Source organism: Symphalangus syndactylus, chromosome 22 (genome assembly GCF_028878055.3).
Source record: "Symphalangus syndactylus isolate Jambi chromosome 22, NHGRI_mSymSyn1-v2.1_pri, whole genome shotgun sequence".
NCBI classification, from domain to species: domain Eukaryota; kingdom Metazoa; phylum Chordata; class Mammalia; order Primates; family Hylobatidae; genus Symphalangus; species Symphalangus syndactylus.
The window spans coordinates 74226480-74251654 of NC_072444.2; the positions used below are offsets into that span (position 1 = coordinate 74226480).

General features: G+C 62.1%; 1 protein-coding gene across 2 annotated transcripts in view; it reads left to right on the forward strand.

Moving 5' to 3' along the window:
• The first annotated feature begins 696 nt into the window (after positions 1-696).
• The window catches only part of TTYH3 (tweety family member 3), a 31643-nt gene continuing 7164 nt past the window's right edge, over positions 697-25175 (forward strand). The window contains exons 1-11 of one of the 2 annotated variants that reach the window (XM_055261492.2): positions 697-1046; positions 15527-15696; positions 15824-15935; positions 16100-16320; positions 16702-16797; positions 18266-18338; positions 18613-18688; positions 20874-20929; positions 21599-21691; positions 23799-23891; positions 24105-24241. In XM_055261492.2, the coding sequence (XP_055117467.1) occupies positions 924-1046; positions 15527-15696; positions 15824-15935; positions 16100-16320; positions 16702-16797; positions 18266-18338; positions 18613-18688; positions 20874-20929; positions 21599-21691; positions 23799-23891; positions 24105-24241 (1250 nt within the window). In that variant the 5' untranslated portion in view covers positions 697-923. The remainder of the gene's footprint in view (positions 1047-15526; positions 15697-15823; positions 15936-16099; positions 16321-16701; positions 16798-18265; positions 18339-18612; positions 18689-20873; positions 20930-21598; positions 21692-23798; positions 23892-24104; positions 24242-25175) is intronic. The other variant, XM_055261493.2, reaches the window with a different exon arrangement.

Below are 25175 nucleotides of genomic sequence, written 5' to 3' on the forward strand. Positions count from 1 at the left end.
AACTTGCCCCAGATCACACAGCTCTAGGTGACCCAGCCAGGCCCTGAATCCAGATCATGAACATTGTACAGAGAGGCCACTCGGTGCCTTGCTGGGCGCTGCGGGCTGTGGGCCGTTGTGTGTGCAATGGGGAGGCCAAGACCAGCTCAGCCCACCAGGCCGGACCCTCGAGTCAAATAAGAAACGTGAAAGATCGAAACGAAGAGCGAATTCATGGAATGAAGCGCAGCTGCAGCCAGGGTTCCAGCCCCCACGGCCACGTGGAAACACTGGCTTGCCCTGGTCTTACAGCGCTGAGGGTCGGTCTTCCAGCGCCTTAGGGGCCAGGCGTCCCTCCAAGAAGGCGAGGAAGTAGGCGGAGCCTCTGCCGGCGGACCAATGACGGTACAGAGGCGGGGCCGAAGGGCGGGGACACGTGGAGGGGCGGGGCCATTGGGTAATGGAAGGGCATGCGAGTGGGGGGTAGGCAAACCATCAGGTAAAAGGACCAATAGAGGCGCAGGAGCGAGTGGGCGGGGCACAATGTGGGGCAGGATCGGCGGGAGATAGGCCAATGGTGGGTAAGAGGCGGGGCGGGGGGGGGCGGCGGGGCGCGGGAGGGGGGCGGCGGGGCGGGGGGGCGGGGCTGGCGGGAGGCAGGCCAATGGAGGCTCGGGGGCGGGGCCGGCGGGCGGACGGGCGGGGGCGCGGAGGGGGCGGCGGCGGCGGCGGCGAACAAAGAGGCGGCGGGCGCGGGCGGCCGAGCGGAGCCGAGCGCAGCCGAGCCGGGCCGAGCCGGGCCGGGCCGGGCCGGGCCGGGCCCAGGAGCGCCCTGATGATGCGGGCGGCCAGGTTGGGGTCGGCGGGTCCCTGAAGCCCGCGCCCCGGGCCAGCAAGGGAGCCCCGCGCAGGCCGCGCGCATCCGGAGGCGGCCGGGCCCCGCCATGGCCGGGGTCAGCTACGCGGCGCCCTGGTGGGTGAGCCTCCTGCACCGGCTGCCCCACTTCGACCTGAGCTGGGAGGCCACCAGCAGCCAGTTCCGGCCCGAGGACGCCGACTACCAGCAGGTGACACGCGTCCCTCGGGGTCGCGGGTTCAGGGCCCCCAGGTCACGGCCCCCTCCCCTCCCAGGGTCACGGCCCCCAACCCCGAGGGCCTAAGGACCCTTCATCCCCCCATCCAGGGTCACGGCCACCTCCTCCTCTCAGGTACCGGCCTCCTTCCTTCTCGAGGGTCCCTTCTAAGTCCTAGGACCCCTTCCTCCAGGGTCGTGGCCTCCTCCTCAAAGGTCTAAATATTCTCCAACCCCCATTGAGGGTCCACGGCCCCCCTCCCGATTCTGCCCTTCCCTTCTGGTGTCACTAAGGCCCCTGGGGTCTCATGGAGCTGCCTCTCCCCACTCTGTGAGCCCCCTTGGCCAGTGGAGGGCCTCTCCACCATCACTGTTGGCGGCTTGGTGCTGTGTCCCAGCAGAGACCCCTCCCCAGATGACCCCCAGGCTCTGAGATCAGAGCGGGTGCCTGAGCACGTTGGGTGCAGGCGGACAGAGACTCCTCGCCCACTCACCCCCGACTGGGGAATCCCATTGCCAGGCTTCCAGTGGGTGAATGGCCTGGGCCGCCGCCAGCCCTCTGTGGCCGGTAATGACCCCCTGCTTGGCGGTCAGGCTGTGGGATGTACACAGGGTGCCGCGTGTGGCCGTGGGAGACCAGGCTGCCTGTGGCCCCCGGGGGAGGGAGGCTGGCGGCCAGGAAGCACCGTGGGCCTCAGGCAGGGAGGCTGGAAGCGGCTGAACCCAGGCAGAGCTGGGGGGCGGCAGGGGGCCCTTTGCAGCCCTCTCCCAGGGGAGCCCTTAGCCTGGCATCATGCCAGGCCCCAGCACCACCCCCATTGCCAAGCTACTGTCATTTGAGTGCGGGGCAGGGGACCAAGCTGTGGGCATTTCCTTCCTGCCTAGAGATCCGGATTCCAGAAGCCCCGTGACCAGGGTCCCTGGTCACCCGGAGTTTCTCTCTGGACGGATCACGGCAGAGCCCCATGGTGGGGTGGGGATGGCTTTGCTTATCAAAACGGCTTGGGAATCCGGTATTCCGCGGGCAACCTAGCACCTGGACTCTTCAGAACTGCGTTGTCTGTGGCCTCCCGCATCCAGAGGAGGGAGGCGGAAGTGGAGGAGCAGGGCACCTGGGAGCCCACTGCTCCCAGCCTCGCGCTCACTTGCACCCAGGCCCCCCAGCCGAGCCGATGACGTTTCCTAACAGATGAGGAAGGGGGCGAGGGATCGGCCCAGGCACGCCCAGACACAGCAGGGAGGAGGGAGGCGGAAGGATTGGTATAAAATCTCACGCCTGCGTTCTAGAAGCCCAGCCCTGGGGGACCGTTCAGTGTGGGGGCAATGCACATTCAGGAACTTCTGGAACTTCTTCCATGCTGATGGCTTTGTCACTTGTCTCTGGAGGACTCTCTTGAAACTGCAAGGAGGGTGTGCTTCACTTTGGAAAGTTCTCTGCCCTGAGGGTTTGGCCCATTTGTCAGTTCTGAAGCTCCGGGGCAGCCCTGGGGCGTGGGGGGTGGCTGTTTCCTGCTGCCCCTTGGGCTGCCACCTGCCCGAGCTGCCAGCCACAGTTGGACTTCCTTCCAGCCCTCCAGGGTGCCTGCATTCCCACATTCGAGACAGGCAGTGAGAGGGAGTGAGGGGCGATGATGTCTGCAGCCCACAAGAGCCTCCGGGCAGTAGCGAGGCTCCTCCGCTCAGCCTGACCTGCCCGGCCTCCAGCAGGGTGCTGTGGCCCTGGGAGGCCCTGGCTTCTGCCCCCTTTCCTCCCCTGCCCTGCGCTCTGCTCTGCTGTGGGAGGGCTCTGACTCACTCTCTCTCCTGCCTCATCTCCACGGAGCAGAATTAGCCGCTGAATAATTCACGATGTGGAAACCGGCCTGCCTCCATCCCCCGCCGCCTCCACTCCCAGCTCTTGGCGAGGGGCTATGGCGTGAGCTGGTCCTGGCGTGCGTCCTGCCCCTGCCCTTCCAGTACTGGTGCTTTTGGGCAACTGCTTGGCATCTCTGAGCCTTCATTGCCTCATCCTGAATCCGGGCTGGCCGTGCCTCCTGTGTAGGGTCACCCCTGGGAGACAAGGACCAGGCGCCCCCTTCCTGGGAGGATGGGCAGTGGGTGGGCCTGGGCTGTGGCAGGCGCCCCTTCCTGCCTCCCCTGGTGAGGAGTTGCTGGCTGTGGTGGGGGGTGGACCCCTCACCCATCCTGACTGAGGGCTCCCTCTTAGCTGTCTCTGTGCTGCCCCAACCTGGGCTGTGCCCTGCTGGGGAGTGGGCATCTGCCCCGTGGTTATGGGGATGGGGGGATGGAGGGGAGGTGGGGCCTGGTGTTGGGAGTTGGGGGTGTGGCACAGGGGACTGGTCTTTGTCCTTTGCTATTTCCAGCCCTCGTGGTCTGCTGTTGGGAACCCTGGTGAAACCCCCGGAGGGACAAGGGCCAGGTCCTGTTTCAAGGCCCTGCGTGGGACTGCCTGTCACTAGTCACTTTTCCCACAGCCCCAGGAGGTGGGGAGAGTTGTCCATTGTACAGATTAGCAAACTGAGGCTCCGAATCACATAGTGAGTAAGTGGTGGAGCCACAGCCCTGCTGCAGGTCGCTCGTCTGGCCCCCCGAGGAGCCCCGGTCAGCCTGGAGTCGCAGGCTCCCCGGATTCCCCCACGGCTGCCTTGCCACTGAGGGTGTGACTGTGGGATTAGGAGCTGATGGGGGCTGAGGGATCTGTGGGAGGGCAGGGGGTGGAGGGGCGTCTGGGGTCGGCTCTATGCAGCTCCCCAGCCAGTGACTGTCGAGAGGGGCTCCCTTGCTGCCTGGGCATCTGAGTGAATGGGGGGCTGTTGTTCACAAGGGGGAATTTGGAGGTCCACAGGAGGCCTGAGTATGACTCCCTGGTGGCCCCACAGCTGAGCTGGCAGGGCTGGGCCTGAGGCCCCTGGCGTGGCCTGGGGCCAGTCAGTGCTGCATAGTGAGTCCTGAATGTCCAGTGGGTCTGGCTGCCCTGGCCCCGGGCAGGGGCCCTTGAGGGCAGCAGAGCCTTCTCTTAAGCTAGAGCGTCGCAGGCCTGCACCCTTGCTCTGTCGCTTCTTCCTGCGTGACCTTGGGTGGTCCAGCCGCTGTCCTGGGCTTTGTTCGGGGGAGGCCGGCCTGCTCAGCTCCCACCAGCCCTTTGTGACCCCGTGTCCTCAGGCAGGGATCAAGTTCATGCCCGCTGACCTCAGCCTGTCTCTCAGGCTCACTGTCTCCTCCAGCTCAGGGCAGGCCAGATGCAGCAGAACAGCTATGGACTGTGGTGGGTTCCGAACCCAGGCGGTGGGAGCCCGGTGGTCGGTCAGGGAAGGCTTCCTGAGGTGGTGTTAACTGGCCCGCCATGGAGGTTGCAAGCCCAGCTGCCGACAATCAGAGGGTTAGGATTCGCCTGCCCCTTTCTGACTCCTCCACGGGCCGTGCCGGCCCTGGCAGGTGATGGTTGCACTGGGACACCTGCCTTCTAGGGCAGATAGTAGGCTCTGCCGCAGTTTGCCTAGCATGGGGGGCCTGTTTTTCACTAGAGCCTGGAATGCCCAGATGTTTCTGTCGAGACCTTAATGATAAGACTGAGGTCACCATACAGAGAGCATGGGGAAGAGCTTCCAGGCTGGGGGAACGGCAGGTGCAAAGGCCCTGAGGCAGAGAGAAGCTTGAGCCTCGGGGAGAGGCCTCAGCCCCACATGCCGGAGGGTCGCTCTGGTCTGACTGCGCACAGGGAATGTGCTGCCTCAGGAAGTGGTGAGCCCTCTGTGCCAGGCGCTGTGCCAGCCCAGGCTGGATGGCCACTCAGAGGGGATCTGAGCTCTGGGAGTAGGGCCAGTGTTCTCCTAGCAGAGTTGGGAGCCCAGCTCCTAAGAGCACAGCACCTCTGTCTGTGCTGCCACGAGGCGAGATCAGCCTTGTGTCCAGTTGCAGCCTGGGGGGCAGTTCCCTGGTGCAGGGCTGGCCTGTTATCATCCTCCCCACTCATCAGAAGGAAATGAGCTCTGGTTAAAACAGCAGTGTCGGTTGCCTGTCGCCTGTCTTGTCGTTTGCGAAAGCAGTACACGTTCATGGAACATTTGGGCAAAAGGGAAGAGCGTGAGACAGAAGCGTCCCTCCAGCTGGGTTCAGTCCAAGCACATAGAGCTGTAGGGTGGGTGTCCCTGAGAACTGGAATCCTATTGCTTTTGACATGTCCCATACTTTGGACTGTGTTCCAGATGCTTGTCCAGCATCCCATGGTGCCAGGCAGGATTCTGTAGTTACAGGTGACAGAAGCAGGCCAGACACGGAGGCCCCCGGGGAGCTGAGCGGAAGCTTCAGGAGCAATCCCTGAGTGGACAGGAGCTGATGAACTAGGCTGGGGGGGGGGGGGTGCGGCGAACGGGACCCTGCATTGGGGGGTGGAGGTGGGCAGGAAGCCCCTGATGGCTGGTCCCAGTCCACTCAGGATTTCCATCTTGGCCGGCGTCTGCATTCCTGGGGAGACTCTGATTGGCCAAGCTTGCCTTTTGGCCAGGGGGTGTGAAGCTGTGGGCCCTGGACCTGCTGGGGGGTGGGTGTCAGGCCACCCTTGGCTTGGCCGCTGCCCGCATCAAGGGTTCCTGTATTTGGGCTCCTGGTTTTTGTGGTTCTGAGGGTGCTCTGGCCACCTCTGTCCCCAGGAGACTCTGGGGTTCTCAAGTCCCTTCCTTGGAGTGCAGCCTGGACCCTCTAGAAGTCCCCGAGGTCTTCACGGCTTTTCGTAGGTGTGGATGTTGGGGTGGTAATTCTTGCTCAGGGTGCTGGCTCCCCCGGCTCCCCCGGCTCCCCGGTTCCAGCATCACCAGGGGCCACGCCAGTCTGTGTGTGCGGAACCCCCGCCTGCCCCCCACTTGCCTGAGACTCGAGGGCCAGCTCTTAGGGCCCCTCTTCTGGGCATCTCCATGGTGACCCTTCTTCCTCCCCTGACCCCTGGGCAGGGGCCTGCCGGCCAGCCCCGTCTAAGGGATTTGCAGTGTCAGCCGCTCTGACCCCCGGCCAGGGGCTCTTGGTCAGGCTCTGGGGTAGCGGGGAGCCCTGCAGCTTGGTTCCCCAGGCCACAGCGGCTCTCCCCGGATGCTTGTGCTGCTCGTTTCTAAAGCACTTCTCTTGGAGAGCCACCCAGTGGTCCTGGGAGGTGGACACTGTGTCCCTGACATAAGCAGAAACCGGGGGCCGGCCAGCATGGGGGGCCGGAAGACTGGGCGCGGGCTCCAGCTGCAGCCCAGCTCCGTCCCTCCCAGTGGACACGGTGTCAGCGCAGTTCATGAGCCCAGGGGTGCAGGTTTAGGGGGCTCAGGGGCATCTACACTTCCCCCATCTGCCCCACCGTCAGTTCTGCTGAGGCCTCGGCTAGAGAAGAGGAACCGAGTCTGCAGCCAGGGGCCTGGGGTCAAGGACATGGGAAGTGCCTGACGTGGCCACCGGGGAATCAGCATGTGACAGCGGGCGGATGGTGGGTGTGGAAGGGTCACAGGAGGGCCTCCTGTACCCGGGCCCGCTGCTGGGTTCTGCAGGGAGCCCACCCAGGCCCTGTGCTGGGCCTCACACCATCCGAGGGGGCTTCTCACAGTCTTGGGAGGCTGCCTGAGACCTGAGTCCCGTGGGGCAGCACCCACTGTGGCTGGGCCAGGCCCATGTTGGCTGAGGGTGTGGGAAGAAGCCAGGCCACCCACAAAGTGCCAGTGCCTTCGGCCTCTGAGGAGGGCGCCAGCCACCGTGCCCCTAGCCGTTCTGCCCCCTCAGGCCTGTGCACGCTGGCTGGGTTCCTGGCCATCGTGGAGGAGCACTCCGGAAGTTCTGGGGTGCACCCAGCTCTGAGCCCTGCAGCTCTGCATCTGGGGTTGGGCCGTGCCCCCTGGGCTGCCTCTCCCTGGTAGGGAGCTGAGCCCAGAGACAGGGCTCCAGTCTGGCGGCTCCTGGCTGGATCTGAGGCCTGGGGCCCGGGTCCCCAGGCGACTGGTGCAGAGGCCTGCAGACAAGTGGGGAGAGCAGGGGATTTTCCGGGTGTCACGCTGGGAGATGTGTCGGAGCACGGGGACCAAAATAGACACGCTTGCTGCAGCTCTTTGGTGTCTGTTCCCTGCACGAGGGGGAGGGCGGCGTGGGCAGCGGGAGAGCTGGGGTCCCCTGGCTACAGGGTGCAGGGAAGGGGCCTGGCCTTTGGGGAGACAGGCAGGACCGGCTCTGGGCCTCAGCCCAAGGGCTGCCTCTCTGGCCTCCTTCCAGGCCATTCCTGGAGGGTGAGGGCCAGCCTGGAGGGAGCCCCAGGGGGCGTGGGGCAGTGGGTGTGAGGCCATGTGCAGCCTGGCGGCCTGGACCTCGGACCTCAGGAGTTGGGGACAGGGACACAAAGTTGGCCCCGACCCCGGCTCCCACGTGGCCGCTGCTGGCTGCACGTCCTCCAGGCACGGCCAGGAGCTCACCGTCATGGAATGCGTGAAACCCAAGCCCAGCCCGGTGGAAAATCTGTTTTTAATTTTGGGCCAGCGTCGCTGGGAGCCTGGGCCGAGTGTGCTATGGGTGGGGGCTGGGGCCACGTGTCCAGCTTTGCCGCATGGGGGGCTGAGGCCTAGCCAAAGGCTGTGACCCTGGTCCCCCCACTTGTGCGAGGGGACCCACTTCCCAGTGGGGGGCCCCTGACATAGGGGCGGTGGTAGTGGCTCGCACACGCCAAGCCCACCCTGGCCTCCCCAAACAAGTCTTGGCCCTAGGGATCCTGCCCCTTTCCTGACCCTGGCCCAGGACACCTGGGGGTTCTCACAGTGCTGGGGGCCAGAACCCCTGAGGCTGCATTGGGGTGTGGGACCCCAGCCAGCCTCTCAGACATCCCCAAACCTTGTCGCTTCCTCTGGAGGAGGGGCCTTGGCAGTTCCAGGGCTGGAATTCGGCATCCGTGGAGGCAGGTAGGGGTCACTCCCCTCCCACTCCCACCTCTCGCCTGCCACGTCCTCCCGGAGCCCCGTGCTGCTGCCACACGCACAGGCTCAGGCCAGGGCCTCGCTGGTCCCTGCTGCCAGTGGATCTTCGGCATGCAGGAGACGTTTGCCGCCTGGACCCTGTGCCAGGCCTTGGCTGACACTGTCCCCGGGCCAAGAGTGTCCTCCCCACCTGTTGCGGTGCCCACGATGCTCCCCACAGCGGGAGTTTCAGTGACCGCCTCGTTCCTCTTCCTGCCTCCCACAGCCTCCGAGCTCACAGGGCTGGCACTGTAGGCACAGGGGAGCCCCCCACGTAGCGGGGCTGAGTTGTCTGTCCAAGCCTGGGCCCCAGCACCCAGCGCAGGCTACAGCTAAGATGCCCTGGAAGCTGATGCTCCCAATCAATTAGCCCGGAGCCCAGCCAGGACCATGGCAGTCAGTGTGGGGACTGTCCCCATCCAGGAAGCTGGGGATGACTCTGTCCCCGCTGCAGTCAGGCTGTGTGGCCGTTACCATATTGTGTGTCTGTCACATGCCGGTGCCTCTGGTGGGGTTCTGGCCCCTCAGTGGACTTCGTGCTTGGCCTCTGTGGACCCTGTCCCTTTCCCTCCTCCAGGCTGTGTCACTTCCACACGGAGCTGGCACGAGGGGCAGGGCAGGGCTGAGGTGGGCTGGAACCCACCTTCTGCCCACCCCTTCTCTGGCCACTGGGGGGCTGCTTCTCCTGCCACCCCTGCTCACCGTTCCCCGCGGCTGCACCCCTGGGGCTCGCTGGTCCCTCCCAGTGCCACAGGCAACCATCGTCCTCAGCTGTGGTCACGCTGCCTGGCCGGCCAGGCTCACCCGCCCCCGCTGTGTGACTGTGGACTCTGGAATTCCCTGTGCCTAGCAGCGTGGCTCCAGGATGCGGGCCCTATGTCTTCGCTTCCCTCCCTGCTCAGGGCGGACCCGCAGCAGTGGCCAGCCAAGGAGCAAGCAGCTATGGCTGGAAAGGCAGGGTGGTGGGATCGTGGCCACTGCCTGTGGCAGGGGTTGGGGACTGCATCGGGCCAAACTTCTTATCGGAGTCCCTGTGAGCACCTCCCAGTGGGCCAGGGCCTCCTCAGCCCAGCCACACGCCACAGTAACCCACAGATTGATGGGACAGAGCGGCGTGTGGGTCCATGGTCCGGGGTAGTGGGGTGGGCAGCTGCTCCCACAGGTGCGCATGTAGAGTGGCCACCTATGTGTGTGGGGGGGGTGTGTGTTCCACAGGCTGGCCCTGACTTGCTGTGCACCCTCCCCTGAGTGGCATGCTTCCTCACATGCTGCCAGGCACAGGTCCTGCCACCAAGTGCTCCAGGAACCACCAGGATCCACCTGTGCAGGTGGCAGCAGTGTGCCCTGCCCTGCCGTCATGCATGGCCCTCCCGCCTCGGCAGCCTGGTGTGGTGTGGCCTGTGCTGGTGCTGAGCCTGGCATTGCGTTGGGGGGGTGCTTGTGTCCGTGTGGCTGATGGGAGTCACGTCCAGACAGGGCCTGGAGGCAGAGTGGGCATGGCCAGGAGGCTGTGGCAGGCGTGGGGCACAGGCCTCGCAGCTGCTAGTGCACATCATCTCCCCAAGTCTCCTGCCCCGTGGGCCGTCCTGAGGCCTTGTGGCTCGCTGGGCCCTCTCTTCTCCAAGCAGGGCTGGGTTGGGGCCAGCCACCTGTGCAGGCAGCCAGCCAGGTCAGGTTGGGGCTCTCGCCTTACAAGTGCAGAGCCAAGGTTCACACAGAGCAGAGGCTGCAGCACCGGGTTTGGGCCTGGGTCTCTAATATCCTGGGGACATCCTGGAGGAGATGTCCTGTGTCTGGGGACAGTGGGGGTTCCCTGAAGTGGAAGGCTCCAGGCCCAGGGACAGCATATGCCCCGAGCCACACCCCAGCCCTGCCCACTCCTTGCCAGCCACTGCCCCAGGCGTCCCTGCCAGGCCAGGGAGGTCTTGCTGTGGCCCGGGGTGTACTGGGATCCTATCAGTAGCAGCCTGATCTGGGACAGAGTAAGGCTTCAGGCCCCGGCTGGCTGGCTGGCTGGGTGTTTCCAGAGTTGGTGGGGTTTTGGGGACTGCAGGGCAGTGGGGAGAGTCTGGGCTCACGGTGGGAGGGGCATCCCCCGTGGATGCCGTCGTGGCTGTGGGGCTGCAGGGGCCTGGAGAAGGAGGGGGTGGCCCAGGGCCAAAACCAGGAGCCCTAGGGTGGGGGCAGGGGGACTGAGGCTGCAGGAGGGGATCGCCCCCAGCCCCCTTGGCGCGTGCATAGCAGTTGAATCCTCCCTGTGTGCTCCGCGGAACGCAGCGTGCAGCTTTCGCCTCGCCTGACCGAGCCCTTACATCACTTCCACCGTAGATGGAAAATTCCATTTGGTCAGAGCCCAGCTGCTGATCAGACAGTTCCCATTCTTTCTCTGAATGGGCCAGGGAGGGGCGGAGGGGCCGCCAGCCCGGTGGAGAGAGGTGGCTGGGCCACCATAGGAATGCCGCTGGCCCAGTGCCCCGAAGGAGACTGTCTGCTGGGAATCTGGCTTCGGGAAGTGGGTGCAGAGGTCAGGCTGGCCACGGCACGCTCCCTGCAGACAGCTGGGCTCAAGCCTGGCGCGTTGGGTGCTGGGGCTCCGACGTGGGATAAAGCCACTGCTCGATTTGCTGAGCACCCTGACACCTGGGCTCTGCACAGCAGACAAGGACAGGCTCTGCGTGCTCGCAGTGGTGGGCTGGGACCCGGGCAGCCCAAGTGGTCTCCCTTTGAGGGAGGCGCCATCTCCTTCCTCAGTTGGGGGAAGCCAAGTGAGGCTGTCCTGGCGGGGGTCCCGAAGCCTGGCCTCTGGCCCCCAGGGGCTGAGGAGTGAGGCTTCGTTTGCAGCTGGCCACATCCAGGCAAGAACAAGAGAAAGCTGCCTCAGCCAATCGCAGTGCCCACACCTGTAATCCAGCACTTTGGGAGCCTGAGGCAGGTGGATTGTTTGAGCCCAGAAGTTCAAGACCAGCCTGGGAAACATAGCCAGACCCTGTCTTTACAAAAAATTTTTTAAAAAATTAGGGCAGAGGCCAAGCACAGTGACTCACGCCTGTAATCCCAGCACTTTGTGGGACCGAGATGGCAGATCATCTGAGGTCAGGAGTTCAAGACCAGGCTGGCCAACGTGGTGAACTCCCCATCTCTACTAAAAATACAAAAATTAGCCAGATGTGTTGGTGCATGCCTGTAGTCCCAGCTACTCAGGAGGCTAAGGTAGGAGAATCGCTTGAACCTGAGAGATGGAGGTTGCAGTGAGCTGAGATCATGCCACTGCACTCCAGCCTGGGTGACAGAGACTCTGTCTCAAAAAAAAAAGAAAAAGAAAATTAGCTGTCGTGGTGATATGTGCCTGTGGTCCAAGCTACTTGAGAGGCTGAGGCAGGAGGATCACTTAAGCCCAGGAGGTTGAGGCTGCAGTGAGCTGTGATCATGCCACTGCACTCCAGCCTGGGCCACAGAGCAAGACCCTGTCTCTAAAAATTTTTTTTTTTTTTTTTTTAAATCGTAGACTTGGGCCGGGTGCGGTGGCTCACGTCTGTAATCCCAGCACTTTGGGAGGCCGAGGCGGGCAGATCATGAGGTCAGGAGATCGAGACCATCCTGGCTAACACAGTGAAACCCCGTCTCTATTAAAAATACAAAAAATTAGCCGGGCGTGGTGGCGGGCGCCTGTAGTCCCAGCTACTCCGGAGGCTGAGGCAGGAGAATGGCGTGAACCCGGGAGGCAGATCTTGCAGTGAGCTGAGATCGCGCCACTGCACTCCAGCCTGGGCGACAGAGCGAGACTCTGTCTCAAAAAAAAAAAAAAAAAAAAATCATAGACTCCCCGGTACTCCAGGTCCTATGCTGCCTTTTCTGTTTTTCTCAGCGTCTCTCACCATCCAGCAGGCTTCACAGTTCACTTATGATGATGCTGAGTGCCTGTGTTGCCTCACCACCCTGCAGGCGGCCCCAAGGGCAAGGGTGCCTGATCCTTAGCAGCCTCTCCCCACTGGGCATGGGTGTCCCCTGCCCACCGCCCCTGAGCATCAGCCCTCCGCACCAGGGCAGTGCCATCTGAGGGACGGGCTTGCCTCACCCAGATCCTATTTGGCCAGGGCTTATCTCACTCTGCCTCCATTTCTCATCTGGCAAGTGGGAGTGGGTGGCTCTGGCGCCGCCGAGGAAGTGATCTGGACCTGGAAGCCCTTTGATGTACGCTGATGCCCCGAGCTCTGGGTGGACATGCCAGGCTGGTGGCTGCGGAGGTCACAGTGGGTTACCTCTTTAGGCTCTGCGTAATGCGTGTCTGGGATTGACCTGCTCTTCCAGTCCCCAGCTTCTCACCCCAGGAGGAGTTTCCCTGTGAGGCTGTGAGTCCCGGATGTGGGGTGCAGTACAGACAGGCCCTCCTAGAGTCATGTCCCACGTGAGCACAGGGTTAGGGGAGCGAGGGTGACCCCAGCCAGGGACTGGGGAGGCCTCTGCAAGTGGAGAGCAGAGGGAGGGCTCGCTGGAGGAGTCTGACCAGCCCAGGGCCAAGATGCGGCTGGTTGACATGGCTCCCAGGCCATGGGAGCCCAGGGGAGGCCCTGTGGATGGAAGTGCAGACGTGGGCATGGGTCCTGTGGATGGAAGTGCAGACATGGGCATGGGTCCTGTGGATGGAAGTGCAGACGTGGGCATGGGTCCTGTGGATGGAAGTGCAGACGTGGGCATGGGTCCTGTGGATGGAAGTGCAGATGTGGGCATGGGTCCTGTGGATGGAAGTGCAGACGTGGGCATGGGTCCTGTGGATGGAAGTGCGGACGTGGGCATGGGTCCTGTGGAGCTCTGGTCCCGGGGACCATGCTTGGCTGCCCCTACAGGTCTGTTCTGCCCTTGGCCTCTGAGCTATAAGGAGGTTACTGGCAGGGCCTGCAGTCACAGCTGATGGGGTCAGCACCTCCACTCCATGCCCAGCCCCACATAGGCAAGGGCAGACCCAGGGACCCCCAGAGCGTGGCTTTTCCAAGCTCCCTAACGTTTATAGACAACCCACTGAGTGCAGAGCATGGGCACCGTGCTGGGACTGTTAATATGAGGCCCCCCCAAGTGACTGGACTGCCTCCGCCTCCCTGTGTGATCTCAGGTAAGCCCTACTGGGCCCTGGGGACCCTTCTGTGACATGAGCTCCCTGGGACCATGAGACCGCCCTGAGCTGATTCAGTTTCAGTGGCTCTGGTGCCAGCCCTGGGGCCTGCCCCCGGAGGGTGGGGGTGCAGGGCCCAGCAATCCTCCTGCCATTGCAGGGGCGGTAGGCACTTGTGCATGGCTGAAGGAGTGGGAGGGTGCCCGCCCCTGACGCTCCGCAGTGCCCAGATTGCTGGCTGCTGGGCAGCCGTGGACACACTGGTGTGGCTTTGGACCATGGCGGCTCATTTCTGGGTGTGTGTGCCGGGCTGGTCAGCACCTCCCTGGCTGGGTGGAGGTGGAAAGGCCGCCTTCGGGTGTGGGCGTCAGCCGGCTTCCTGGAGGGCAGGACACGCCATCCTCCCACTGCCTGGCAACCGTCTCCTGGGAGATCCAGCAGCAATCCCAGTGCCCACTGTGGCTGAGCCTCTCATCCCAAGGGGGGCCAGGCAGGGGACGATCTGCCCCAGCAGCTCCCAAGGCTGGGGCCCCAGAGGGCCACAGTGCTGAAGCATTGAGATGTGGGGAGGGAGGCGTTTCTCTGTAGTAGTGCCAATGAGGGCAGTGCAGGTGTGCCTGGTGGCCACCCCACAACACTGAGGGCCCCAGCTGCTGACACCCCCCCATGGGCACCCCCAAGTTAGCCTCTAGGTGCTCCCTGGCCCCATGATGAGGCGCAGCCCTGTGTCAGCTCCCCATCCCTCCCCCTGGCACAGGAAGTGTTTGGAGGTTCTGGAGGGCTGAGCCAGGGGCAGGGCTATGCCGAATCCAGGGACCTGGGGTTGCAGGGCCTGTGTGCTTTCTCTGTAGCTTCTCTGAAGCCCAGTTTCCCTGTGGATGAAATGGGGTGAGAGCACTCGGCCAGGCAGATTGAGTGCAGTGCCAGGAGAAGGGACAGCTCTGGGGCCACGTTACCCTCCCTCCCCGCAGCGGGTGCTCAGGAAATGTCACTGTTGCATCAAATTAGCCACTTCCTGTGGGGGTCGCCTGGCCTTGGGACAGGGGAGCTCTGGTGTCTGTTCTGTGGTCTGTCTTTTGTGTTCAGAGACCTGGGGAGAGCCACACCGGAAGGCCATGCTTGGAGCCAGACAGGGCTGTGTGTCCAATGGGGCGCCCGTATGCAGCCTGTAGCAGTGTGGGGCTAGCCCCACCATCTCATCCAGCGTGGGGTGAGATGTATGTACAGGGCCCACCCCTGAGTGCAGCCTCCTGGTGCACAGACTCCAGACAGGATCAGACTCCTGATGGGGCCTCTTCCATGTTCACCCCTCAGAAACACTTTCATGGTCAGCAAGAGGGGCTTCAGTCCCCCACAGGCTCCCCATTTCCCTCCCAGACCTGAAAACCTCAGGACTACAGCTGGGGTGGGGGATCCTGCCAGGACTCAGGTAGGAGAGTTGTGGCCCTGAGATGGGGATGGGCTCTGGGGTCCTGGGGCTGTGTCGGGCTGAGGGTGAGGACAGTAGCTGATGCCGGCAGCCCCCTCCCCAGGGCTTCGCTTCTTCAGTGGGGGGCAGCAGCACTTTTTTTTTTTTTTAGACAGAGTCTCCCTCTTGTTGCCCAGGCTGGAGTGCAGTGGTGCAATCTCAGCTCACTGCAACCTCTGCCACCCAGGTTCAAGCGATCCTCCTGCCTCAGCCTCCTGAGTAGCTGGGATTACAGGCACCCACCACCACGCCCGGCTAATTTTTGTACTTTTAGTAGAAACGGGGCTTCACCATGTTGGCCAGGCTGGTCTCAAACTCCTGACCTCAGGTTATCCGCCCGCCTCGGCCTCCCAAAGTGCTGGGATTACAGGCGTGAGCCACCCCGCCCAGCTCAGCAGCACTTCTTTCTACGGAAGATAAACCAGGCTGGGAGAGGTGGAGGGACCTCCCTAGTGGGGCTGTGGCTGCAAGAATGCTGGCTTACCAGCCTGCTGGGTCCTCATTTGTCACCCACATTCTCTGGCTACCTCCATCCAGCGCCTTTCCTTGGGGCCTGGTGGGGCAGACGTCCTGCGCACCTGCCCTGGACTCTGGGGACCCGGTGGGGAGGGGACACGTGCCCTTGCTGGAGCCACGGAGGCCTGGAGTCGGTTCACCCGGCCCCTCCTAGTGGCTATGGAGTCTTGATGCTGTGCAGCCTTGAGGATGGCGAGACCGGGGTCCCAGGTATAGGATCCAGGCCTTGGGTGACCCCAGGTGCATCACTGAGGTGGTGAGAGCCTCCATGCCTCACCTAAAAGTCGGGGATGGGGTCCACCTCCCAGGGCTGGGGGCAGGATCAAATGGGAGTCTGCGCCAGGTCTCCTGCTGGGGCGGGGCGTGGGACTCTGGGCTGGGAGTCCACCCCTCCAGCGCCGCTACCTGCCTGCCCTCAGGCGCTGCTGCTGCTGGGGGCCGCTGCTCTGGCCTGCCTCGCCCTGGACCTCCTCTTCCTGCTCTTCTACTCCTTCTGGCTGTGCTGCCGGCGGCGCAAGAGCGAGGAGCACCTGGACGCCGACTGCTGCTGCACGGCCTGGTGTGTCATCATCGCCACGCTGGTGTGCAGGTGAGCGCGGTGGGGCGGGGCCGGAGGGCGGGGCCAGAGAGGGCGGCCCGAGGGGGCGGGGCCGGAGTGTTGTGGGTGGGCGGGGCTACATCTCTAGGCCCCGCCCACATGCCCCCGCCCTCTCCAGCGCCGGCATCGCAGTGGGATTCTACGGCAACGGGGAGACCAGTGATGGCATCCATAGGGCCACCTACTCGCTCCGCCACGCCAACCGCACGGTGGCCGGGGTCCAGGACCGCGTGAGTGGCCGCGGAGTTGGGGCCAGGAGCACTCTTGCTGCTCCGGAGCCCCACGTCTGCGCGAGGACGGGCGGGGCAGCCGGGACTGGGGCTGTGCAGGAGGGGCCCAGCCTCTGGGGCGAGGGGGGCGCGCTCTTAGCCTCACGCCCGCGGGTCCGGCGCAGGTGTGGGACACGGCGGTGGGGCTGAACCACACGGCGGACCCCAGCCTGCAGACCCTGGAGCGGCAGCTGGCCGGGCAGCCCGAGCCCCTGCGAGCCATACAGAGGCTGCAGGGCCTGCTGGAGACGCTGCTGGGCTACACGGCCGCCATCCCCTTTTGGAGGAACACGGCGGTGTCGCTGGAGGTGCTGGCGGAGCAGGTGGATCTCTACGACTGGTACAGGTGCGGCCAGGCCCTCTTCCCTGCCCGCCCCACCTGGGCAAGCATCACCCTCCTTGGGCCAGTATCACCCTCCTTGGGCCAGTTTTGCTCTCAGCACCTAGTACATGAGACCTGATGGGCGGGGGGTGGCCCAGGGCCACTGGAGGTCACAGGCAGTGGCTGGAGTTCTCCTAATGAGAGCATTTCTCAATAACTGACACCAGCCCCCATGAGCAAGACACTCTGAATGCCCTCCGGGGTGCCAGGCTGCTGGCCTCAGCTCCCCCTCAAGGGACCCTGGCGCCCCACTCCCTGGCCCCAGCTCCCCCTCAAGGGACCCTGGCGCCCCACTCCCTGGCCCTGCGTCCCTGTGCCCTGGCCCACTCCCAGGTGTGCCCGCAGGTGGCTGGGCTACCTGGGCCTGCTGCTGCTGGACGTCATCATCTGCCTCCTGGTGCTGGTTGGCCTCATCCGCAGCTCCAAGGGCATCCTGGTGGGGTGAGTCTGGGGGTGTCGGCCCCCTGTGGGCCCGAAGCGGAGGGGCAGGGCAAGGCACCATAGCACCCCTTCTCCCACCTCATCTGCAGATCCTAGCCACAAGCTCTGCGGTGGGGGCAGAGCAGGACCCCCCTGCACTGGGCCTGCTCTGAGATGCCCCTTCCGTGCCTGTGGCCTGTCCCCCTGTGGCCTGTGCCCCTGTGGCCAGCATCCCAGCACACTTGCCCCCAGCCCTTGATTTCGTGCAAGAGTCTGCATGTGGGGCACTTGTAGCCCAGGACCTGAAGCAACCTGCCCAGGTCTCCAAGTGCCTGGGGCCACCCAGAGACCAGGCTGGGGCTCCTTCCTCCACCCCTTCCATCCTTGGCCCTGGGGCAGCCTGGGTTCCATCCCCAGCTCTGGCTCACTAGGAGGGTGACCTTGGGCAGGTGGCTCATTGGTGCTGGGCCTTGGTCTCCTCGTTTGGAAGGCAAAGAGAGCGGCAGCTCCTCTGTGGGAGGTGAGGTGTTGTCACTGCCCTTCACTGCAGAGCTGCACGGCCATGGCTGGTGCCTCCCTGGGCCAGGCCTGGGAGAGATGGGAGAACACACAGCCTCCCCCCACATGGCACTCACAGGCCACAGAGGAGCAGAATGAGGGAAACGTGGCATGGGCCAGAGGTGATAGCACCCTGGAGAGGAAAAGCCGGGGTGGTGTGCAGGCCTGCAGTAGGGTGGGTGGCGGGGGGGGTGCAGCTTCACACCGTGCCCAAGGAGACCTGAGCGAGGAGGGATTGAGCGGGGACCCAAGGGAGTAAGGAACACCTGGACAGACAGGAAGGATGACGTGTGCAGTGGGGTGTGGGGCCCTCAGTCGGGTGTGGGGCCTGCAGTGGGGTGTGGGGCCTGTACTGGGGTGTGTTTTGGGGGCCTGAACTGGGATATGGGAGACTCGTGGGGGCACCTGCAGTGGGGTATGCACAGGAGGCCTGTGTGTCTGGATCAAAAGGAGCCAGATGTGGGTGAGGTGAGGCCTCAGATGAGGGAGAGTCCAGTGCCGTAGCAAGAGCTCTGAGTCCCCAGTTGCTGAGCGAGGGTTCAGCAGAGGAGGGCTTGATCTAGCTGAGGTTATCAGGCCCCTTGGGCTGCTACGTGGGCAGTGGGATGCGGAGACCCACGTGAAAGTGGACACTGTTGCCTGTTCAGGAGAGGGACCTGGGGGACAGGAGGGGCAGGGCCCCGAGAGCCACCTGGCCCTCCAGTCCTGCTTCCAGCTCGGATTTCTGAGCCCCACCCCACCCAGGAGAGGGATCCATCTGGGCCCTGGGCTGTGGGCAGCTCTGGCTGAGGCCAGGCCATAGGAAGAGCCCCAGCCCATGTGTGGGCAGACCCCTGATGTGCACTGGGACCTGCCTTCTGGCCTGCAGCCCAGCAGGTGGCCCGGCCCCCACCCTGGCCTGGGGGCTGCTGACTGGCTGTCTCTGCCCCAGGGTCTGCCTGCTGGGAGTCCTGGCCCTGGTCATCAGCTGGGGCGCACTGGGCTTGGAGCTGGCTGTGTCCGTGGTGAGTGGCAGAGGGGGTGATGTCCCCGGCTGCTGGACCTGGGCACTGGGGGAGGGACGAGGGGAAGCCACACTCCTCTCCCCTCCCATCTTCCCCGGGCACTGGGTCCCGAGAGCGGTGGGGATCCACCATGGGCACAGTCCGCCTGTAACCCCAGATTCACAGTCCACCCTCCTGAGTTGAAAGCAGACTCCAGGGGCCGGGTTCTACTCCCAAGAGCTTCCCTTTAGGCCCAGCTTGGTCACCCCCTCTTGCTTGCCTGTGCCCACCTCAGGGCTCCAGCGACTTCTGTGTGGACCCTGACACCTACGTGACCAAGATGGTGGAGGAGTACTCGGTGCTGAGTAGGGGTGAGTCTGTGTCCACAGCCATGTCCGAGCGTGTTCCCCAGGGTTGGGCTGAGCCAAGAGAGTGAGGTGGCTGAGGCCGAGGCACCCCTGCCCTGTGGGCCTGTGGTCTCAGGGAGACAGGTCCCAGGCCAGGACGCTAGTGAGCAAACAGGACCACCTGTCCCGAGTGGGAGGCTCTGCAAAGAATGACAGGAACAATGTGGGGTGGCGGGTGCCCACGGGGCAGGGGGAGCGGTAGGTGACCCAGGGCTGCTTCGAGTAGGTGCCCAGGGGAGGCCAAACGGGTGGCATTCAAGTACAGCCAGAGGGCTGGGCGCAGTGGCTCACACCTGTAATCCTAGCATTTTGGGAGGCCGAGGCGGGTGGATCACCTGAGGTCAGGAGTTCAAGAGCAGTCTGGCCAACATAGCAAAACTCTGTCTCTACTAAAAATACACAAATGAGCTGGGTGTGGTGGCAGGTGCCTGTAATCTCAGCTTCTCCGGAGATTGAGGCACAAGAATTGCTTGAACCCAGGAGGTGGAGGTTGCAGTGAGCCAAAATTGCACTGCTGCACTCCAGCCTGGGCAAGAAGAGTGAAACTCCATCTCAAAAAAAAAAAAAAAAAAAAAAAAAGTAGAGCCAGAAGGACGCCGCATCTCTTGTAAGGGCCCTGAGGCAGGAGGCAGATCCGAGGGGAGAACGGAGGGTGGGAGGCCAGTGGGGCGGGGTCACTGTGGCAAGCTTTGCTTTATTCCAGGGGAAGGCCATGGGAGGGAGGGGGGCAGGGGAGAGATTTGACCCATGATTGAGGGTCCCTTTCAAAGCTTCCTAGTCCTCAGGGGTTACAAGAGTGGGTGAGGAGGAGGCCTCAAGCAGGAGACAGCAGGGGGCTTGAATAAATGGGGCAAAAGGTGGACAGGGATGGGCTTTGAGGGTGGAGCTGGCAGGACTTCCCGGTCAGTTGGATGTAGGGAGCGAGAGGGACGGAGCAGGAGTTGGCGTCCCTGGTCTCAGCAGCTCTGTGCTGCGAGGCCATGAGCTGTACTGCGGGTGGGGGAGCAGGTATGGAGGTGGGGGGCAGGGAGCTGGGGCATCGGGAGTTTCAGCCCCCTCGGGAGGTTTGCGATGTGTGCTGGACGTCACAGAGGCAGGTGGATGTGGGAGTCTGGAGATCAGGGTGCCATCAGTGTGTTAAGCTTCTCGGGCCCCCATTGTGGAATTATTGTGTGTTCCCAAATCGAAAATAGAAGGCCTGCCCCTGTGGGGGTAGGGGTTACTGAATGACCTTGAAGGTGACCGTCCTGCCACCCTTTGTCCCCGGAGGCCACAGGATTGGCTTGTGGGCTGGTTTTTTACCTGCCTGTGTTGAAGGAACCATTTCCACCAAATCCTGAAAAACCTCCCGGAGGAAAAGTCATCTGCCGCCCACTCACCTTGTCCTCGGGGGCGAGGGTGGAGGGGTGGGCCCGCTCTGCTGGGGGTGGGGAGGGCTGGTGACCGCTCAGTGCTACCTACCACTGTCCTACCCATCCTGGTCCCTCCAGGTCCCTACTGCCGGCGGCTTTTGGGGGTCTCATCAAGTATGAGCAGCACCCCCTACATGTGTACATGTACACATGTAAGTGTGAGCTCCAGCCTGTGGGCCAGACAGCCCCTCCCAGAAGGCAGCAAGGCCAGCCACACTGGCTTCACTGCATAGGCGGCCACAGTGATGCCTGGTGCTCTCCTATGTTGCTAAATACTTTCATCATTTTTTCAACTTTTAAAATGTTTTTTTTTTAATGTTCTTTTATAATTGGAAGAACTGAACTTGTAGAGTTCAGAAGGTGGAACCCAGGCAAGGGGCAGTGTGTGGGGACCCTGGCTTGATGGGAGCCCAGACCCCACTGCCACACACACGGACATATGCATGTGTGTAAATGCATGCAGACACACATGCGAAGACACATGCACACACAGACATGCACACATATAAACAGACACATGCACACAGGTACATATGCACACATAAACGTGCACACACATGTGCATGTGTAAGTAAACATGGACACATGCACATGTGTAAACAAGTGCACACACATGCACACATGTAAACATGCACGCAGACATGCCCTGAAGACATGCGTGCAGACACAGGCACACGTGCACGCAGTCTGACAGGGACAGCCGTCGCAGCTCAGCCTGCCCTGACATCTCTCCGCAGACATCCTGCAGTACTACCTGGCCTGCTCACCCCGTGCCGCCAACCCCTTCCAGCAGGTGAGAGCCTGGGAGGCCAGGACTGGGCTTCAGGAGAGTCTGAAGCATGTTGCTGTGTGTGGAGGGGCAGCAGGCCTGGCGCCTGGCTCCTCAGCCTGCAGGACTGGGGAACTGGGGGAGGGAGCTGGACAAAGGCTGTGTGGATGTCACTAACGGCCCCTGGGGTTACCACGCTGGTGAGCTGGCTGAGAGCCTTTCGGGGGGACCTGCTCAATGCACTCGCATCGCTGGGACTGCTTTTGCTCCTTGGGTTGGCCTTGGTGGGGGAAGGAGGAGCCCCAGGGATGGATGCCTCTGTAGGGTAACCGTGTTCAGGCGTCCTGGTGGGGGAGCTTGAAGAGGTCGGCCGCACCAGCTGGTCAAGCCCTGTACACACTGCCTGTCATTTCACTGGTAGCACGTGACCCTTTGAATCCTGAGGGCCGTGTGACTGTGCTTTGCTTGCTGGTGTGGGTGCGTGGTTGGCTGTTACCACCTCAGGGCTCTGTGGTCTCTGGGTGTGTCCCGGGGGAAGCAAGGGTAGGGAGTGCCCTGTTGGCCTGCAGGGCGGAGCCTTGACGGCCTCCCAGGCTGGACGTCTTGCTGGTGGCCCCGCATTGGAGGGTCCTGGGGAGGGAGAAGCGGGCGGACCCAGCGGCACTCATGGACTTGGTCTCCTCTCTGGAGCAGAAGCTGTCGGGCAGCCACAAGGCGCTGGTGGAGATGCAGGATGTCGTGGCTGAGCTTCTGAGGACCGTCCCCTGGGAGCAGCCGGCCACTAAGGTGAGGGGCTGCGGGGTGGGCACTGGGGCAGGCAGGGGTCCTCTTTTCTCAGCATGAAAGGAATTTGTGGTGCAAACACAGCTCAGGGCAAATTTGGAGAAGGCATCAGGCTGGCCGAGTGGGGACCTGGTGTTGGCGGTGGCTTGGGAGGTGTTCCTCTTTCCTCTCCCAGCCCTTTCTGCGTTAGGCCTCTTTTTTCCTCCCCTTCCTCCCTCCTTCATTCCTTTCCATTGGGAATTTTTGGTAGGTTTTAAAAATCATTTCTTTTGAGACAGGGTCTTGCTGTGTTGCCCAGGTGGGTTTCAGGGCTAGGATGACGTGAGCCACCACACCCAACTTTTAAAAAATAACTTTATGTAAAAAGTAATACAAGCTCTTTATATTTAAAAAACATTGAAGAAAATGGAAAGAGATGAGGGAAGAGAGCAACAGAATCAGATCCATTCTGGGGGTGAGTGCCCTGGAGGCACTGTGGAAATTTGAGAGGATTCTTGTTTTTCCCTGCAGTGTTCTGGGCCCGGGCATTTCTACATTACAATATGTTAAAAAATAAAATAAAATAAAGGCCCGGCATGGTGGCTCATGCGTGTAATCCCAGCACTTTGGGAGGCCGAGATGGGTGAATCACTTGAGCCCAGGAATTCAATACCAGCCTGGCCAACATGGTGAAACCCCATCTCTACTAAAAATACATAAATTAGCTGGGCGTGGTGCTACATGCCTGTAATCCCAGCTACTCCGGAGGCTGAGGCAGGAGAATCACTTGAACCTGGGAGGCAGAGATTGCAGTGAGCAGAGATCACGCCACTGCACTCCAGCCTGGGCGACAGAGCGAGACTCCGTCTCAAAGAATAAAATAAAAATAAAAAATAAATATGTTGCTATACTCTTGATAAAGCCCAAATCTCTTTGGATGTGTTTGGCCCATCCATGGGGATCCTTGTCCCTGCACACACCGCCCCAGCACTGTGGGCGTCTGCGGGCACAAGTGTGGGTCTCAGACTCTGTTTGGAGTGTGTGTGTATATATGTTACATATATATATACACATACATAGAGAGAGACAGACAGAGACAGGGTCTTGCTCTGTTGCCCAGGCTGGGGTGACCTGGTGCCATCACAGCTCACTACAGCTTTGAACTCCTGAGCTCAAGCCATCCTCCTGCCTCAGCCTCCCGTGTAGCTGGGATTACAGGTGTGTGTGTGTGTATAATTACAGGTGTGCTTCACCACGCCTAGCTAGTTTTTTTTTGTAGAATGGGGTCTTGCTATGTTGCCCAGGATGGTCTTGAACTCGTGGGCTCAAGTGAGCCCCTTGCCTCAGCCCCCCAAAGTGCTGAGATGACAGGCATGAGTGCTGTGCCCGGCCCTTTGTGTGTATACACATTTGTTTGCTTTTATCTTTGTGGTCTCAAGTGATCCACCCGCCTTGGCCTCCCAGAGCGCTGGGATTACAGGTGTGAGCCACCGCTCCCGGCCCCAAAATCCATTTCAGGATTGTAGTGGGTCCTTAGAAAACGTGCCGTAAAAGGCAGCAATGGGCCCAGTCACTGCTCCTGTGGAGTTGCTGTCAGCCTGGCAGTGTTTCTGTGCAGCCGTTCCTCCAGGCATGAGACAGAGCTGGTGGTGTCCGTGCACAGGTGCACACGCATGCACACACGTGAGCACCAGTGAGCACACGGACACATTACAGGACTGCGCTCACTCTGCATGGAGAGTTTTGTCAGTCAACGTGAGACTTTTCCCTCGTCTTTAACTGTTCCTTGAAATAATACTTTTAAAAGCAGAGCAGGTCCGTGTCAGTAGACACGTGGGGGTTCGCTGTTTCTCCCGTTACAATAAAGGGAGGTCTGTCTTCATGTGGTGGCAACCACACTGGACAGGCGCTTCCGGGTCCTCATGTCCTTGGACCCCATGGGTCTGGGGAGGGGCCTGGGGTCGCCATTCTCAAGGCCCAGAGTCCTTGTCCTCAGGACCTGCCCTGAGACCCCAGGGTAGGGGGGTACCTCAGTTGCAGATTATGGGGTGAAGGGAGACCTGGGGGCTTCCAAAATGGGGCAAGGCTGGCTCAAATGAAGTGCTGACCATCTGTGGTGCGTGCCCCCCAGGACCCCCTCCTCCGCGTCCAGGAGGTGCTGAATGGCACGGAGGTGAGCCTGCAGCACCTCACCGCCCTGGTGGACTGCCGCAGCCTGCATCTGGTGAGAGGCAGGGCCTGGGACGGGGCCATGGCAGCTTATAGGGTGGGAACAGGGGAGCGGCTGCTCGGGACGATGGAGACCCTCAGCAGACAGTGGGTCCTCAGCCCTGCCTCTGGGGGGCGGTCTAGGCCGCCGTGGCTGGGCTGAAGGCCTCACGCTGCCCCCTCCACCCTCCCTGTCTCTGGATCCTGTCGTCTCGTCCCGCGGCCTCAGGACTACGTGCAAGCGCTGACTGGCTTCTGCTATGATGGCGTGGAGGGCCTCATCTACCTGGCCCTCTTCTCCTTTGTCACAGCCCTCATGTTCAGCTCCATCGTCTGCAGCATCCCACACACCTGGCAGCAGAAGAGGTGAGGGGCCCCGGGGGTCACGGGAGCTTGCCCCAGGCCACGTAGCATGCAGGACGCTTCAGGGGCATGCCTTTATGGACAGCCGTGTGCCAGTCCCAGAGGTGAGGGACAGACACCTCCTCACCTCGTGACCCTCCTTAGGCCTCTCCAGTGTCTCTGAGGCTGCTGGTTCCCAGGCGAGCATCCTCATTTCACAGGAGGAAAACAGCCTAGAGGAGCTCCTGGCCTGGGTTGGGGGAGTCCGGAGCAGGCAGGGGGGAGAACTGGGGTCTCTTGCCTCACCAGACTGGCTCTGTGCCCTGCGCCCTGAGAGCTGGCCTCAGACTGTCTACTCTGTACCGCCTCCCAGGCAGGTGTCCCCCGCCATGGGGTGCAGGTGCGCGGAGCTGTGGGGGAAAGGTCAGTGGTCCACTGTGCAGGCTTAGTTCTGCCAGGGGTAGTCCAGGTAGCTATGGCCTCCAGCAAAGTGACCAGGATAGAAGCCAGCTCCCCTGGAGCCACTATGTCCTTACCTTTGAAGTGGGGGTCCTGGCAGCCCCTGCCTGAGTCTCCCCATTCAGTACTGGGTGAGTGGTGTATGGGGGTGATAGGCTCCTTCCCTTGCCGGGGCGCCTATGGCTTATCTTTGAGACCTTCACCTCCCCTCCCACTTGGACTGTGGCTGCTGCTTGGTGGCCCAACATGGATGGCAGGTAGCTCAGCTCAGATTTCTTCCTTTTGTCTGGATTTCTATTATTTTCCTTTGTGATGGTGATGGTGATGCTGCCAATGATGGTGGTGGTCATGGAGGTGGTGATGGTGATGATGGTGGTGGTGGTGATGTTGGTGATGATGGTAATGGTGATGGTGGTTGTGGTGATGGTGATGGCACTGGTGATGGTGTCAGTGGTAACAAAGATGGCAGACATAGGGGAGTAGATAAGAGCACAGTCCT